Raw genomic sequence first — 13,404 nt, forward strand, 5'->3', positions numbered from 1 at the left:
AAAAAGCCTAATAATTGCCACCTGGTCCAAGGTCCAACGCTGAGGAATGTAGCACGGTCCGAAGCACAGCACTGTCCACTTCCACCACCCTTTGTGTAAAAAAAGCTTGCTCTGCACATCTCCTTTAAACTTTGCTCCTCTCACCTTAGACTTCTGTCCTCTGATCTTGTGACATTCTCACCCTGGGGGAAAAAATTCTGATTGTATATCCTGTCGTCGCCTTTCACACAATTGCACACATTTGTGTCAGGACTTTTGGGAAAGTTGAGCCGCCTGTCCGGGGAGAGAAACGGGGGCAAGATTTCATTCAGCCGGGAGACTCTTCCTGGCAACTCCCCTGACCGAGGCTCGGCACTGCTCTTTCCTCCACCGCCGCTGCCCGGCTCGGCAACCGTTTCCCGCTTCTGAATGCGGCGACGATACTTTATTGTCACATGAACCCAACTAGGTGCAGTGAAAGTCTTTGTTTTTGCATACGAAGTACATAAAAAAAGTCGCCACAAAGGTACAAAAAGTACACATCCCTTCGCCGCCCCCCCCCCCCCTTAGTTCTCGGCCGGTCCTCTAGGCTCCGACCTGACCTCGGGGCTGGACCCGACCACCTCGCCTCCACCGTGGGGCGAGTCTCCTCCTTCGACCGGCGGCGGTGGCGGGCGAGTCGGGCCTATTCGCCAGGTGACCCGCAGAGTGCGCGCACTTCTATTCGCTTTTCACACCGTTGTCGCGTCCGCCCAGTGCCCGACTCGACGACAGAATGTTTCCTCTTGCCCTGGGTACGGTGCTCATGGTCTGCTCTCGCCCACAGGTCACGGGAGCAAGGATGGTGCGGATGGGCAACGTGCTGTTGCTGATGTTGGCCTGGGCCCTGGGCGTGTTCACGGCCCAGCTCAGCCCCCCCGACCCCTGCTATGACGACGCCGGCCAGCCGCGGCGCTGTGTGCCCGACTTCGTCAACGCGGGCTTCGGGCGCGAGGTGCGAGTGTCGAGCACGTGCGGCGCGCCTCTCGGCAGCGCGTGCCCGGCGGGAGCACGTCGTCTGTGCCGCGTGTGTGACGCGCACCCCGCCGCCTTCCTCACCGACCCGCACAACGCGCACAACCTCAGCTGCTGGCGCTCGGCCGAGGTGGGGCGGGCGGCCCACAACGTGTCGCTCAGCCTGGCGCTGCACAAGAAGTTCGAGGTGACCTACGTGAGCCTGCACTTCTGCTCGGCGCGCCCGGACTCCATGGCCATCCTCAAGTCCATGGACTACGGCCACACATGGGTGCCGCTGCAGTTCTACTCGTCGCAGTGCCGCCGCCTCTACCACACGTCCGCCGGCGCCACCGTCACCAAGCAGAACGAGCAAGAGGCCTTGTGCTCCGACGCCCTGGCCGCCCCGCAGCCGCTGCCCGGCGGCCTGGTGGCCTTCAGCACGCTGGACGGCCGGCCCTCGGCCCAGGACTTCGACAGCAGCCCGGTGCTGCAGGACTGGGTGACGGCCACCGACATCCGCGTAGAGTTCCACCGGGCCTCCGGCGCCGGCGCCGACGACGACACCTTTCAGTACGCCGTGGCCGACTTTCAGGTGGGCGGCCGCTGCCGCTGTAACGGGCACGCGTCGCGCTGCCTGAAGGACAAAGAGGGCCGGCTGGTGTGTGACTGCAGGCACCACACGGCCGGAGCAGACTGCGACCGCTGCAAACCCTTCCATTACGACCGGCCCTGGCAGAGGGCGACTGCTCGCGAACCCAACGAGTGCCTAGGTGAGTGCAGTGGTCGGGGCGGGATGAAGACTGATCAATACCCCGAGACAACACCAGCCTCCCCGCACTGATCAATGCCTGAGACATCACCACTCTCCCACACTGATCAACACCCCGGGATGCCAGCCTCCCCACACTGATCAATGCCTGAGACATCACCACTCTCCCACACTGATCAACACCCCCGGGATGCCAGCCTCCCCACACCGAGGCAACACCTGAGCCAACACCACTCTCCCCACACTGATCAAACCCCCGAGAAAACATAACCCTCTCCACACTTATCAACACCTGAGACAACATCAGCCTCACCCTGAGACAGCACCACCCTCCCCACCCTGACCAACGGACCGAGACAACAACACCCTCCCAACACCGATTAACCCCCCCCCCCCAGACAACACACCAGCCTCCCAACACAAAGGCAACACCCCGGGGTAACAGCCTCCCAACCCTGTCCCCTCACCCTGAGATGACAACATCATTCCCACACAGTTACACTGAGACAGTACCAGTCTTCCCCACACTGATCAACACTCTGAGACAACACCAGACTCCCAACACTGTCACACTGAGACAACACAGGTCTCCCAACACTGGCCCACCATGTTGAGACACCAAGAGTGCCCATCGATAGTTAGGGCTCTGCCCTGCTATGTAGTCAGTGGGCTGCACAGCCCGTCAGGCAGGCACTGCCCTTGTGGGATTCAGTTGGCATTGGGTGAAGTTCCATTCGTATAGACCTGCCAAAGTGGAACTGAGGCCATTAGAGGATCAGTTGTTAGGTTGGAATGATTGGTAGAAGCAAACGTGGGTAACAGGCAGCACTCTGATTGGCTGCATGAAGTTCATAAGCTTCCGGGATCTGTTCAAAAACTGAAATATTTGGTGTTTATTAAAAATGTTAGTAAATGAATATTGATATATCTCTCAACATTTATTGAAATGACTCCAGGGGCTTAGAATGAGGGAGTAAATGGGAAACTAGGACACATGGATTCATGTGTGGGAAATGTCATCTTTGGTGCCAAAAAATAGTTTTTAAAGAAGAAAGAACTAGTAACTGTAGAGAAGAAAAGTGCTTTGAAAATCTGAGCACATAAAATATTTGAATGCGTGCAGATGCTGAAAAAGGCTGCTGGAATATTGGTCTTTATGGCGGGAGTCTGGAATACAGAGAGCAGGGAATGATGATTTTTTTAAAACCAGGCCGTGTCCTTAGTTCATATGGGTTAATATAGGTTTTTCAGTTCTGGGTAGTACATCTGAGGGAAAAAAGAGGCGACAATGTAATATCGTAAGTCTGTGGACACCATAAAGCAGGATTTGAATGTGAGCGGTGAGGAGGATGGAGAGAGGCTCCAGTATCCTTTGAACATGGCAGATGCAATGTAATAGAATATTATACACTTTGGTGGCAAAGCAGGAAGGCAAATTATTATCAGAATGCTGAGAGATCAGGAGAAAAGAAGAGGGAAGTTGTAATGAGACTTGTGTGTCTGGCCCATTTGCTTAGTGAGACCTGTGTATTGGCCGAATAATTTTCTTCTGTACGAGTATGTTTCCCTTGTCCCAGCAGAAATAAATGAGCTATTTCTAAATCTTGGCAGAAAAAGCATGGAAGTATAATCTTGGTGTATGACCAAAACTAGGACATGGAGCACAGTCTTGTCTGACACTCCAGCCGAGTGCTGTCTTCCATATCCTCTCTTTCCATTTTATCATCCAGCTTTTCATTGTCAGGTTCAGCTAGAATCCCAAAAGAAATAGGTCCACGTGGTCTACACTATAGGTCTCACCTCCTCCAGCAGAGATTCCAAACACCGCTGTTCTACCTGCAGTTTGCAACATTTCCCCAATTGTTCCTTTGGGGGATGGGGTTAAAAGGCCTGCCCAATCTCCATAGGTCAACAGGTTTGTGATTGTGAGCACGTGATCAAGCAGTCCCTGCCCACAGAGAGTGTGATGGAACACTGTAAAAGGAGCTTTAATCTGTATCAAGCTGTGCTGTCCCTGCCCTGGCAATGTTTCATGTGGAATTTATACAAATAAAGGCTGTTCTTGCTCTGTGGCAAGAACAAATCTCAGTCCCTGTGGTAAACAGTCCACCTGGCCTTGAACAGTACCAGAAAAAACCCGGCATTGGCTGTGAGCTTTTGGAACATATTGAGGTCATGACAGGCCCTTTGAAACACTTTCCTCCCTCCTTTGTAAACAGCTCTCTTTACAACCTTCAGCATGACATTTTGCACACCTTTCATCGGATGCTTTGCAGGAGAGAGATGCTCGATTTAGTGTGAAATGAGAAATAATTCTCTTGCTGGGGGTGTTTGTTATCTTGTTCCTCTATACCGAGCGCTGGTCGTGGAGCACTGCAGGCACTGGTGCGGCTGGTAAATGCCTTGCCCACCAGGGCCTTGTACAGCTGGCCTCCACCAGGTGCAATCTGTCAGAGCAGCTTGTGATGCACAGGCAGGGTGTGTGAGCTCTCACACGCTAATACAAAGGGGCTGAGGGTGGGGGTGGGGGCATTCACTGGGCCTGTGCCACGGCAAGTTGTTGAAGATTTTTAGTGTTGCTGGTGGCAGATGCCATCCCATTGAGATGTTAATGAAGGTGTATTTAAAGGATGAAGTTTGCTGAATATCTCAAGAGTTTGATAGAGGTTTAGCTTGAGTCTTCACACTTTCTGCACACAATCCACCATCATCCCTTTGCACTGGCTCCAAATTTGCTGTGCTCCTGATTCTCACTTCCTTAATCTCATTAATTCCACTGATTATCAATGCATTTGCCGAGTTCTGGTCATGGCTTCTCTTGGTTCCAGCCTTGCCTTTGTCATGTTAAATATTTGCCTTTCAGTTCCAATCTACGTCACTCATGTCAGTAAATATGGGGAGGGGGTGGTAATGAATAGATTTGTGAAGGGGAAGAGTGTGGCGAAGGGGAGGGGTAAGGGTGACGTGGAGATGAGTGTAAGATAATGGTGAGGGAAAGTGAGGGGATGGTTGAGAGCTGTGAATTTGGGAAAATAGGGGAAAACAAGGAACAAAGGGGAAGATTTGGGGCAAAGAAGATGAAACATTGCTTTCCTCTGGATAAAGTGACAAGATGTGAAATTAAAATCAAACATTATGAAAATACTCAACGGGTGAGACAGCATCTATGGAGCAAAGGAATAGGCGACGTTTCGTGTCGAGAACCTTCTTCAGACTGATGTGGGGGAGGGGTGGGAAAAAGAAAGGAAGAGGCGGAGACAGTCGGCTGTGGGAGAGCTGGGAAGGGGCGGAGAAGGAGGGAGAAAGCAAGGACTACCTGAAATTGGAGGTCAATGTTCATACTGCCGGGGTGTAAACTGCCCAGGTGAAATATGAGGTGCTGCTCCTCCAATTTGAGGTGGGACTCACTCTGGCCATGGAGGCCCAGGACAGAAAGGTCGGATTCGGAATGGGAGGGGGAGTTGGTGCTGAGCCACCGGGAGATCAGGTTGGTTATTGCGAACTGAGCGGAGTTGTTGGGCGAAGCGATCGCCAAGCCTGCGCTTGGTCTCACCGATGTAGAACAGTTGACACCTGGAACAGTGAATGCAATAGATGAGGTTGGAGGAGGTGCAGGTGAACCTCTGCCTCACCAGTAAAGACTGCTTGGGTCCTTGGATGGAGTCAAGGGAGGTAAAGCGACAAGTGTAGCATTTCCTGCGGTTGCAAGGGAAAGTACCAGGGGAGGGGGGGGTTAGGGTGGGAAGGGACAAATTGACCAGGGAGCTACGGAGGGAACGGCCTCTGCGGAAAGCTGAAAGGGGAGGAGATGTGGCCAGTGGTGGGTCCCGTTGGAGGTGGCGAAAATGTTGGAGGATTATCTGTTGCATGTGATGGCTGGTAGGGTGGAAGGTGAGGACAAAGAGGACTCTGTCCTTGTTACGAGTGGGGGGATGGGGAGTGAGAGTGGAGCTACGGGATGGTGAGAGCCTCATCTATAGTCGAAGAGGGGAACCCCCGTTCCCTAAAGAATGAGGACATCTCCGATGCCCTGGTTTGGAACACGTCATCCTGGGTGCAGATGCGGTGTAGACGGAGGAATTGGGAGTAGGGGATAGAGTCCTTACAGGAAGCAGGGTGGGAAGATGTGTGGCCCAGATAGCCATGGGAGTCAGTGGGTTTGTAGTGGATGTCGGTCAGTAGTCTGTTACCTGCGATGGAGATGGTGAGGTATCGAAACGGTAGGGAGATGTCGGAAATGGTCCAGGTGAATTTGAGTGCCGGATGGAAGTTAATGGTGCAATGGATGAAGTCAGTGGGTTCTGCATGGGTGCAGGAGGTAGCACCATTGCAGTTGTCAATGTAGCGGAGGTAGAGTTCGGGGATAGGGCCACGGTACGCCTCGAACAAGGATTGTTCAACGTACCCTACAAAAAGGCATGCATAGCTGGGGCCCATGTGCGTGCCCTTGGATTTGGAGGAAATGGGAGGAGTCAAAGGAAAAGTTGTTGTGGGTAAGGTCCAGTTCTGCTAGGAATAGAAGGTATTGCTCTTCTAGCTGGCAGTTGGGAAGACTGAAGACAGGCAGCTCAGCGTGGGAATGGGAAAAGGAGTTGAAATGATGTGTAATTAGGAGCTTGATACAGCATTGTGACCACCCACTCTGACCTGACTGCCCTCTGCCTCCTCCATTGCTACAGTGAGGCCAAACACACACTGGAGGAACATATTCTGCAGTGGTATGAATGCTGAATATTACAATTTCAGGTAACCCAAAACTCTCATACACTGTTACTTGGAAATGATTCTTATTTTGATCTTTGATTGGAACTGATTGTGGATTCTTCTTTTTGATGTTCGATAACTTCATCATAGAACAGTGATTGATATTCTGAACAACAATCAAAGATGGAAGAGTGTAGTCTCATTATTACAGTAATCATTAATCTGATTGTTTATCATTGTTCAGGTCCTTGATTCTTATTCCGATAATCGATTATTAATCATTGTTGGTTGTTACTCTGAGCTTTGTTTTTGATGATTGATAATTGTCTGAGAATATACTTCATTTTACTGGTCATTGAGTGGTTACTGTGTGATGGTTGATTATTCCTTTAAGTTGGTTGAGTGTTACGTTAAGAACATTTATATTCTGATTAATTATTGTTACTGTCCTAGTGAATCCTTGCCAACCTTCCTCTATTTACAACTGCAACAATTTTTGTGTTATCTGCAAACTTACTAATCATCCAAATCATCCATATCACAAGCAATAGTGGTTCCAGTACTGATCCTTGCAGAATACCACTGGCCACAGTCTTCCAGTCGGAAAATCAGCCCTCCACCACTACCTTTGTCTGCTGTGAACAATTAAATTTTGTGTCCAACTTATGAACTCACCATGGATCTCATGTGACATTCTGGACTAGTGTACCATGAGATACCTTGTCAAATGCTTTCCTAAAGTCCAGAGGGTGGTGCAGACATGGAGTGAGCTGCCAGTGGAAGTTATGGAAGCACGTATAGTTATGACTTTAAAAACACACTTAGACAGGTATATGGAAAGGAAAGGTTTGGAGGAATATGGACCAGGTGCAGGCAAATGGGACTAGTTTGGTTAAGCAACTTGGTCGGCATGGACAAGTTGGGCCACAGGGCTTGTTTTCATGCTGTATTATTCAATAACTGCACTGGCCTCATCTTTGTCATTTCCTAAATCAAATTTGTGAGACAGGATCTCCCACACACAAAGCTGTGCTGACTGTCAAAATAAATGCACTCTTCCAGAAGTGTGGATCCTGTCTCCAAGAATCATTTGCTATAATTGCCCTACCATTGATGTGAGCCTCATTGCCCTATTATTTCCTGGATTAACTCTGTGGCCCTTCTTAAACGAAGAAACATCTTTTGTCTATTCCCCATGCTCCGGAGCCGTGGATGTGGCTAAAGAGGATACAAAGTTCTCTGTCAAAGCTCCAGCAATCTCTTCTTTTGCCTTCCTCAGTTTCATGTGATAGATTCTACCAGGTCCTGGGGACATTCACCTTAATGTTTTGCAAGACATCCAATATCTTCTTAATAACAACATGCCCTAGAATATCGACACATCCCCTCCCTGATCTAATCATCATCCATATCCTTCTTCTTAGTGAATGCCAATGTGAAGTATACCTCACCTACTTCTGGCTTCCGGATCCTTGTAGTCATGAGCCACCTCGCTTTCAATATACATGAAATACCTTGGGATTCTCCTTAATCATACTTGCAAATTTCATGGCCTCTTTTAGCGCCCTAATTCTATTTTAGTACTTTCCTGTTTTCCTTGGATTCCTCAAGAGCCCTGTCCAATTTTAGCTTTATTTGTTCCATTATTTGTGTGAAAAATTCCCTATCTTCTCTTGTCATTCAACTTTCCTGAACCTTGTCATCCATATCATTCGTCCTCACAGATCGAATCTTGCCATCTTTATCATCGATCTTGAACTCTAACCATCTAGCCTTTAAAGGATTGCCTAATACTGTTGTAATTTGCCTTTCCCAACATAACAGTAGAATTTGATAGCGCAAAAACACAAGGGAATACACAATCAAAAACTACAGATACTGGAAATCTAAAACATAAACAGAAAAATCTAGGTCAAGCAGCATCTGTGAAGGAGAAATAGAGTTAACATTTCATGTTGAAGACCTTTGTCAGAGCGGAAAATGAGAAAACAGGTTAATTTAAAGCTCAACTATGGTTGGACCTTGGATGACAACACCAACTGCAAATAAAGCTATCCATGAACTTGACTGGATTTGGTTAACCATCTGTGGCTCTAGTGAGTGGGTAAAACCCAATCTGGAGCTATAATGTGAATCCAGCTAACAAAATGGTGACAGAGTGAATGAAGCCTTTGAGGCTTTGCTGGGACAAATTGTCACAGGGGCAGTTCCTCTGCTTTCAGTGAAGTCATTGAACACATCCTCAAGATCCATTGAAGCAGGATTAGAAAGTTGGAGTCAAGGGGTCATGGTTTTAGAATATTTATTTAAAGATACTTTTGTTGATGAAGAGCGTCAGTCCAATACCCTCCAGTGAATGAAGAAAATAGATGGATTAGGGTTTCACACAATGTATGGCTGAGTTCACATCAGAAAGAGACTCATGACAGGTTATAGACACTGTTTCCCTGATTCCTGGTTCGTACAGAAATTGTATTAAAGGCAAATGGCAACTGAGAGCACAAGTTACCAGTGAAATATGTTTGACACAAAGCGATCTTCCAGGGACCTAAATGGATGTATTACTCTCTCTATGCCACTTGCAACTGCTACCACAGCAGTTTTGCCTAGGAATATAGAAGTACTCCAGCCTGTTCATCCACTTAAGATCAGCACAGACAGAGACTGGTTACAGACTGAAGACAAAGTGAAGATACATTTTTCTGAAGAAGGGTTTCGGCCTGAAACATTGCCTATTTCCTTCGCTCCATGGATGCTGCTGCACTGCACCCGCTGAGTTTCTCCAGCACTTTTGTCTACCTTTTCCAGCATCTGCAGTTCCTTCTTAAATACATTTTTCAGGTTGGTAATCAGTGACAAGTAGGGTATCACACATTATGTGCTAGGGCTAAACTATTTACAGACTATTACAAACTACCTAAATGAATGGATTGAATGTAGAGGATTAATATTAGCTGCTGATACAAACTTTGGAGAGGAGGTAAATTGTGAGTGGGACGCAAAGGGGCTGGATAGATTAAGTGAGTAAGTGAAATGATGCAGATAGAGAATAGTCCACGAAACAAGTGCATTATCTACTTTGTTACGCGGATGGGATAGATGAAGAAATTGCTAAATCTGGAAGATCTGGGCTTTGGGGAAAGTGGATAGGAGACAGTTGGATTCTTTGGAACAGAGCAGGCTGAGGAGCAACTTAATTTAGTTGGGATTGGAAATATTTAGAGGGATATGGACAAATGGGATTAGTGTTGATTGGCATCTTTGTCAGCATGGAAAGATGGACTGAAAGGCCTCTTTTGGTGCTGTATAACTCTACTAACTTATAGAAAATAGGTGCAGGAATAGGCCATTTGGCTCTTCGAGCCAGCACCGCCATTCAATATGATCATCCAAAACCAGTACCCCATTCCTGCTTTTCCCCCCATATCCCTTGATTCCATTGCTTTTCCCCCCATATCCCTAAGAGCTAAATCTAACTCTCTTGAAAGCATCCACTCTTCTCAGGCAAAGAATTCCACAGATTCTCAACTCTCTGGGTGAAAACGTTTTTCCTCAACTCAGTCCTAAATTGTCTACCCCGTAATCTTAAACTGTGACCCCTGGTTCTGGACTCTCCTAACATCGGGAACACTTTTGTTGCATCTAGCCTGTCCAATCCCTTAAGAATGTTATATGTTTCTATAAGATTCCCTCTCATTCTTCTAAATTCCACTGAATACAAGCCAAATGGACCCATATCAGTCCCGCCATTAATGGACCCATATCAGTCCCGGGAATTAACCTGGTGAACTTACGCTGCACTCCCTCAACAGCAAGAATGTCCTTCCTCAAATTAGGAGACAAAAACTGCACGCGATACTCCAGGTGTGGTCTCACGAGGGCCCTGCACAACTGCAGTAGGACCTCATTGCTCTTAAACTCAAATCCTTTCGCAATGAAGGCCAACATGCCATCATTGCTTTCGTCACTGCCTGCTGTACCTGCATGCTTATTTCCAGTGGCTGATGTACAAGGACACCCAGGTCTCGTTGAACCATCCCTTTTCCTAATCTGACACCATTCAGATAATAATCTATCTTCCTGTTCTTGCCACCAAAGTGCATAACTTCACAGTTATCCACATTATACTACATCTGCCATGCATCTGCCCACTCACCCACCCTGCAGCCTCATAACCTCGCAGCTCACTCAGCCACCCTGCCCTTACTATGCTTGTAGAATCCCTTTTGATTCTCCTTCACCTTATCTGCCAAAGTTATCTCATGTCCTCTTTTTGCCCTCCTGATCATCCTCTTAAGTGTCATCATCGGCGGTTACTCGAAACGAGTATGACTGTCCTCTTTTGGGAGGACGCCTCTGCGTGACATTGATTAACGTGGGGAGACTGGTACACCGACAGCCACCACACGGTTCTTGACAGATCTGAGTCAGGATCCAGTGGCATGGTCCAAGACGACCGGGGACCCTTTTTTGCTGCAGCCTTCATTTGCCTTCCCAGCCATTGTGATGCTCCACTAAAGTCAGCCATCATCCTGCGCCTGTTCCACCTTTGAGGTCTTGGTTTGATTGCTCTTTGTCAGGGACCTCCCCCTCGACCTTACCACCATGGGTGCCTTGCAGTACCATAGCTCCAGACGGCATTGCTCTCAGGATCTCAGGACCACACAAGCTTCTCCACCACGACATGGTGACAATCCACGGAGAATTGTATTGCTACATCATTTATACCCTTCAAGGGCTTGGCTTGATCCTGACTGCTGATAGCTAACATATAACTTATTCTTTTTCCTGTCAAGAATCCTAGAGTCACAGTTATAGTGCTATACAGCACAGAAACAGGCCCTTTGATCCAACTCATTTATGCTGACCAGATTGCCTAACTGAGCTCGTCCTTTTTGCCTGCTCCTTGCCCATATCTGTCCAAACCTTTCCGATCAATGTAGCTGTGTAAGAGTCTTGTAAATGGTGTAGTTGTACCCATCTCTAGCACCACCTCTAGCAGCTTGTTCCATTCACACACCTCCCTCTGTGAAAATGTTGCCACTTAGGTCCATTTTTAATCTTTCTCTGCTCACCTCAAACCCATATCTTCTAGTTTTAGACTCCCCTGCCGTTGCAAAAAGACTGTGGCGGTTCACCTCGTAATTGTAATTGTAATTAATTTATTAGCCAAGTATGTAAAAAACATACCGACCCTGTCTAATCCTCAATATCCTAAACCAGTTCCCTACTGCTGCCAGCCTTGACCTTCACTCTGAACACCTCATGCGCAGTGCTTTTTTTGTGATACCTCTAAAAAGTTAAACATTATTATTCTGTTTTTTAGCCAAGTGACACGTATGTTTATTAATCATGCATCCCGGCACCTTTCTTTGTACAAAAAAAGCACTGGTCTTATGATGCACATTTTTTGACTAAGGCATCGTCATCTATTCCTGCTTTACGCAGACATTAAACAAATGATTGGGGCCTCATTTTTGGCATTGATGTCCTGCCTCAGAGTTTTGGGAATTTTGTTTGTGCTATTTTATGATTTCAATTCCTCTTCCCTCCCTGCCACCCTCCAGCACAATCTCCTAAACCTTGACTGTTTTCTGGGTGTGCACAGTGCCAGATATTGACCATTGCTCTATGCCACAAAGGAATACACATTTCCATGCAGTTCTTGAAAAAACACTGTACGTCCTTAAACACCGTGGTTGATCAGAATTCTTACTACTCGGACAACTTATTACACCCACTTTAAAAGTAGACTTATTTTTCTTTTTTTTTAATCAATTGTTCTGAGACAGGGCAGATTGAAAGGAAGCGGTGGTTGTTAATGACTTCTGCAGCTGCTCAGATTACTATTGTGTTACTGCTTCAGAGTTTCAATTCAATGTCTTGAATGTTATTGTGAGTTGGGCTAGATTCATCAGTCAGTGGCACCTGGCACAACCCCCTTGTTCACACTGAGCCAGTGTTGTTCAAAGCACAATTTAGACCCCTCTTAAACCCCGCTTACATAGCAATGTAGGACTGCTCGAACTGCTTTGTTTAATTAAATAAACCTCCACCTCCTCCAGCACCGATATCTGCCAAGGATCTGGGGATAATTATGTTCGATAATCTTTGCCGCTGCTGTGGTTACGTCAGAGGGTAAGTGAGGAGGTACCACCGCACACTCTTTCTGGTCATCAGCCAGTCATCTCTGTGAAAGCTGGTGATTGATAGGTGAGAGGAGACTACGGTCAGCTGAACTGACAACCCAATGAGCAAATAGCTGGCAACTTGCAGTTGACACTTAGGAGACACGAAGAACTGCAGATGGTGGAGTCATTAAAATAAAAAGTGTTGGAGGAACTCAATGGGTCAGGTAGCATTTATGGAGAGAAATAGTCATGACATTTTGGGTTGGTACCCTTCGTCAGATGAATGGAGTAGAGGCATAACTTTCCCTATTAAATTTACAAGGCTTAGGAGGCAAGTTTTTTTTACACACAGAGCATTGAGTGCCAGCAAAAGTGATGGAAGCTGATCCAATAGTAATGTGCAAGCAGCATTTACAGCACACGAATAGGCAGGGAATGGAGGGATATGGATCACGTGCAGGCAGACTGGATCATTTAGATTGACATTATGGGACAAAGGGCCTGTGCTGTCCTATTCCGTTTGTTATGAAAATGTTCTAAATCCATCCTGACTGTCTCAATTTAATTGGTGAAGGTTAATGATGCGCTTTATAATGAATTATAACAATATTACCTTCCACTGAAGTTAAATAAACTGGCCTGCAGTTAAAACGTAAAACACTGAAGGCAAACACAAGGAACTGCAGATGCTGGAATCTTGCTACTCATGTCCCTGTGCCCCACATGGACCCAGCATCAATTTCTCCCCTTCCACGTATGTTCCTTCCTCTGGCTTCACAATTTCTCATCCTTATCTCACACCTTTTCTATTCTTATCTCACACCT

General features: G+C 47.3%; 1 protein-coding gene across 1 annotated transcript in view; it reads left to right on the forward strand.

Moving 5' to 3' along the window:
• Positions 1 to 13,404, forward strand: part of ntn3 (netrin 3) — a 102,352-nt gene that overhangs the window by 4,082 nt on the left and 84,866 nt on the right. Inside the window, exon 2 of the mRNA XM_033040728.1 lies at positions 806 to 1,745. Coding sequence (XP_032896619.1) covers positions 821 to 1,745 — 925 coding nt within the window. The 5' untranslated portion in view covers positions 806 to 820. The remainder of the gene's footprint in view (positions 1 to 805; positions 1,746 to 13,404) is intronic.

The sequence above is a fragment of the Amblyraja radiata genome, chromosome 22 (assembly GCF_010909765.2).
Source record: "Amblyraja radiata isolate CabotCenter1 chromosome 22, sAmbRad1.1.pri, whole genome shotgun sequence".
In the NCBI taxonomy this organism is placed as follows: domain Eukaryota; kingdom Metazoa; phylum Chordata; class Chondrichthyes; order Rajiformes; family Rajidae; genus Amblyraja; species Amblyraja radiata.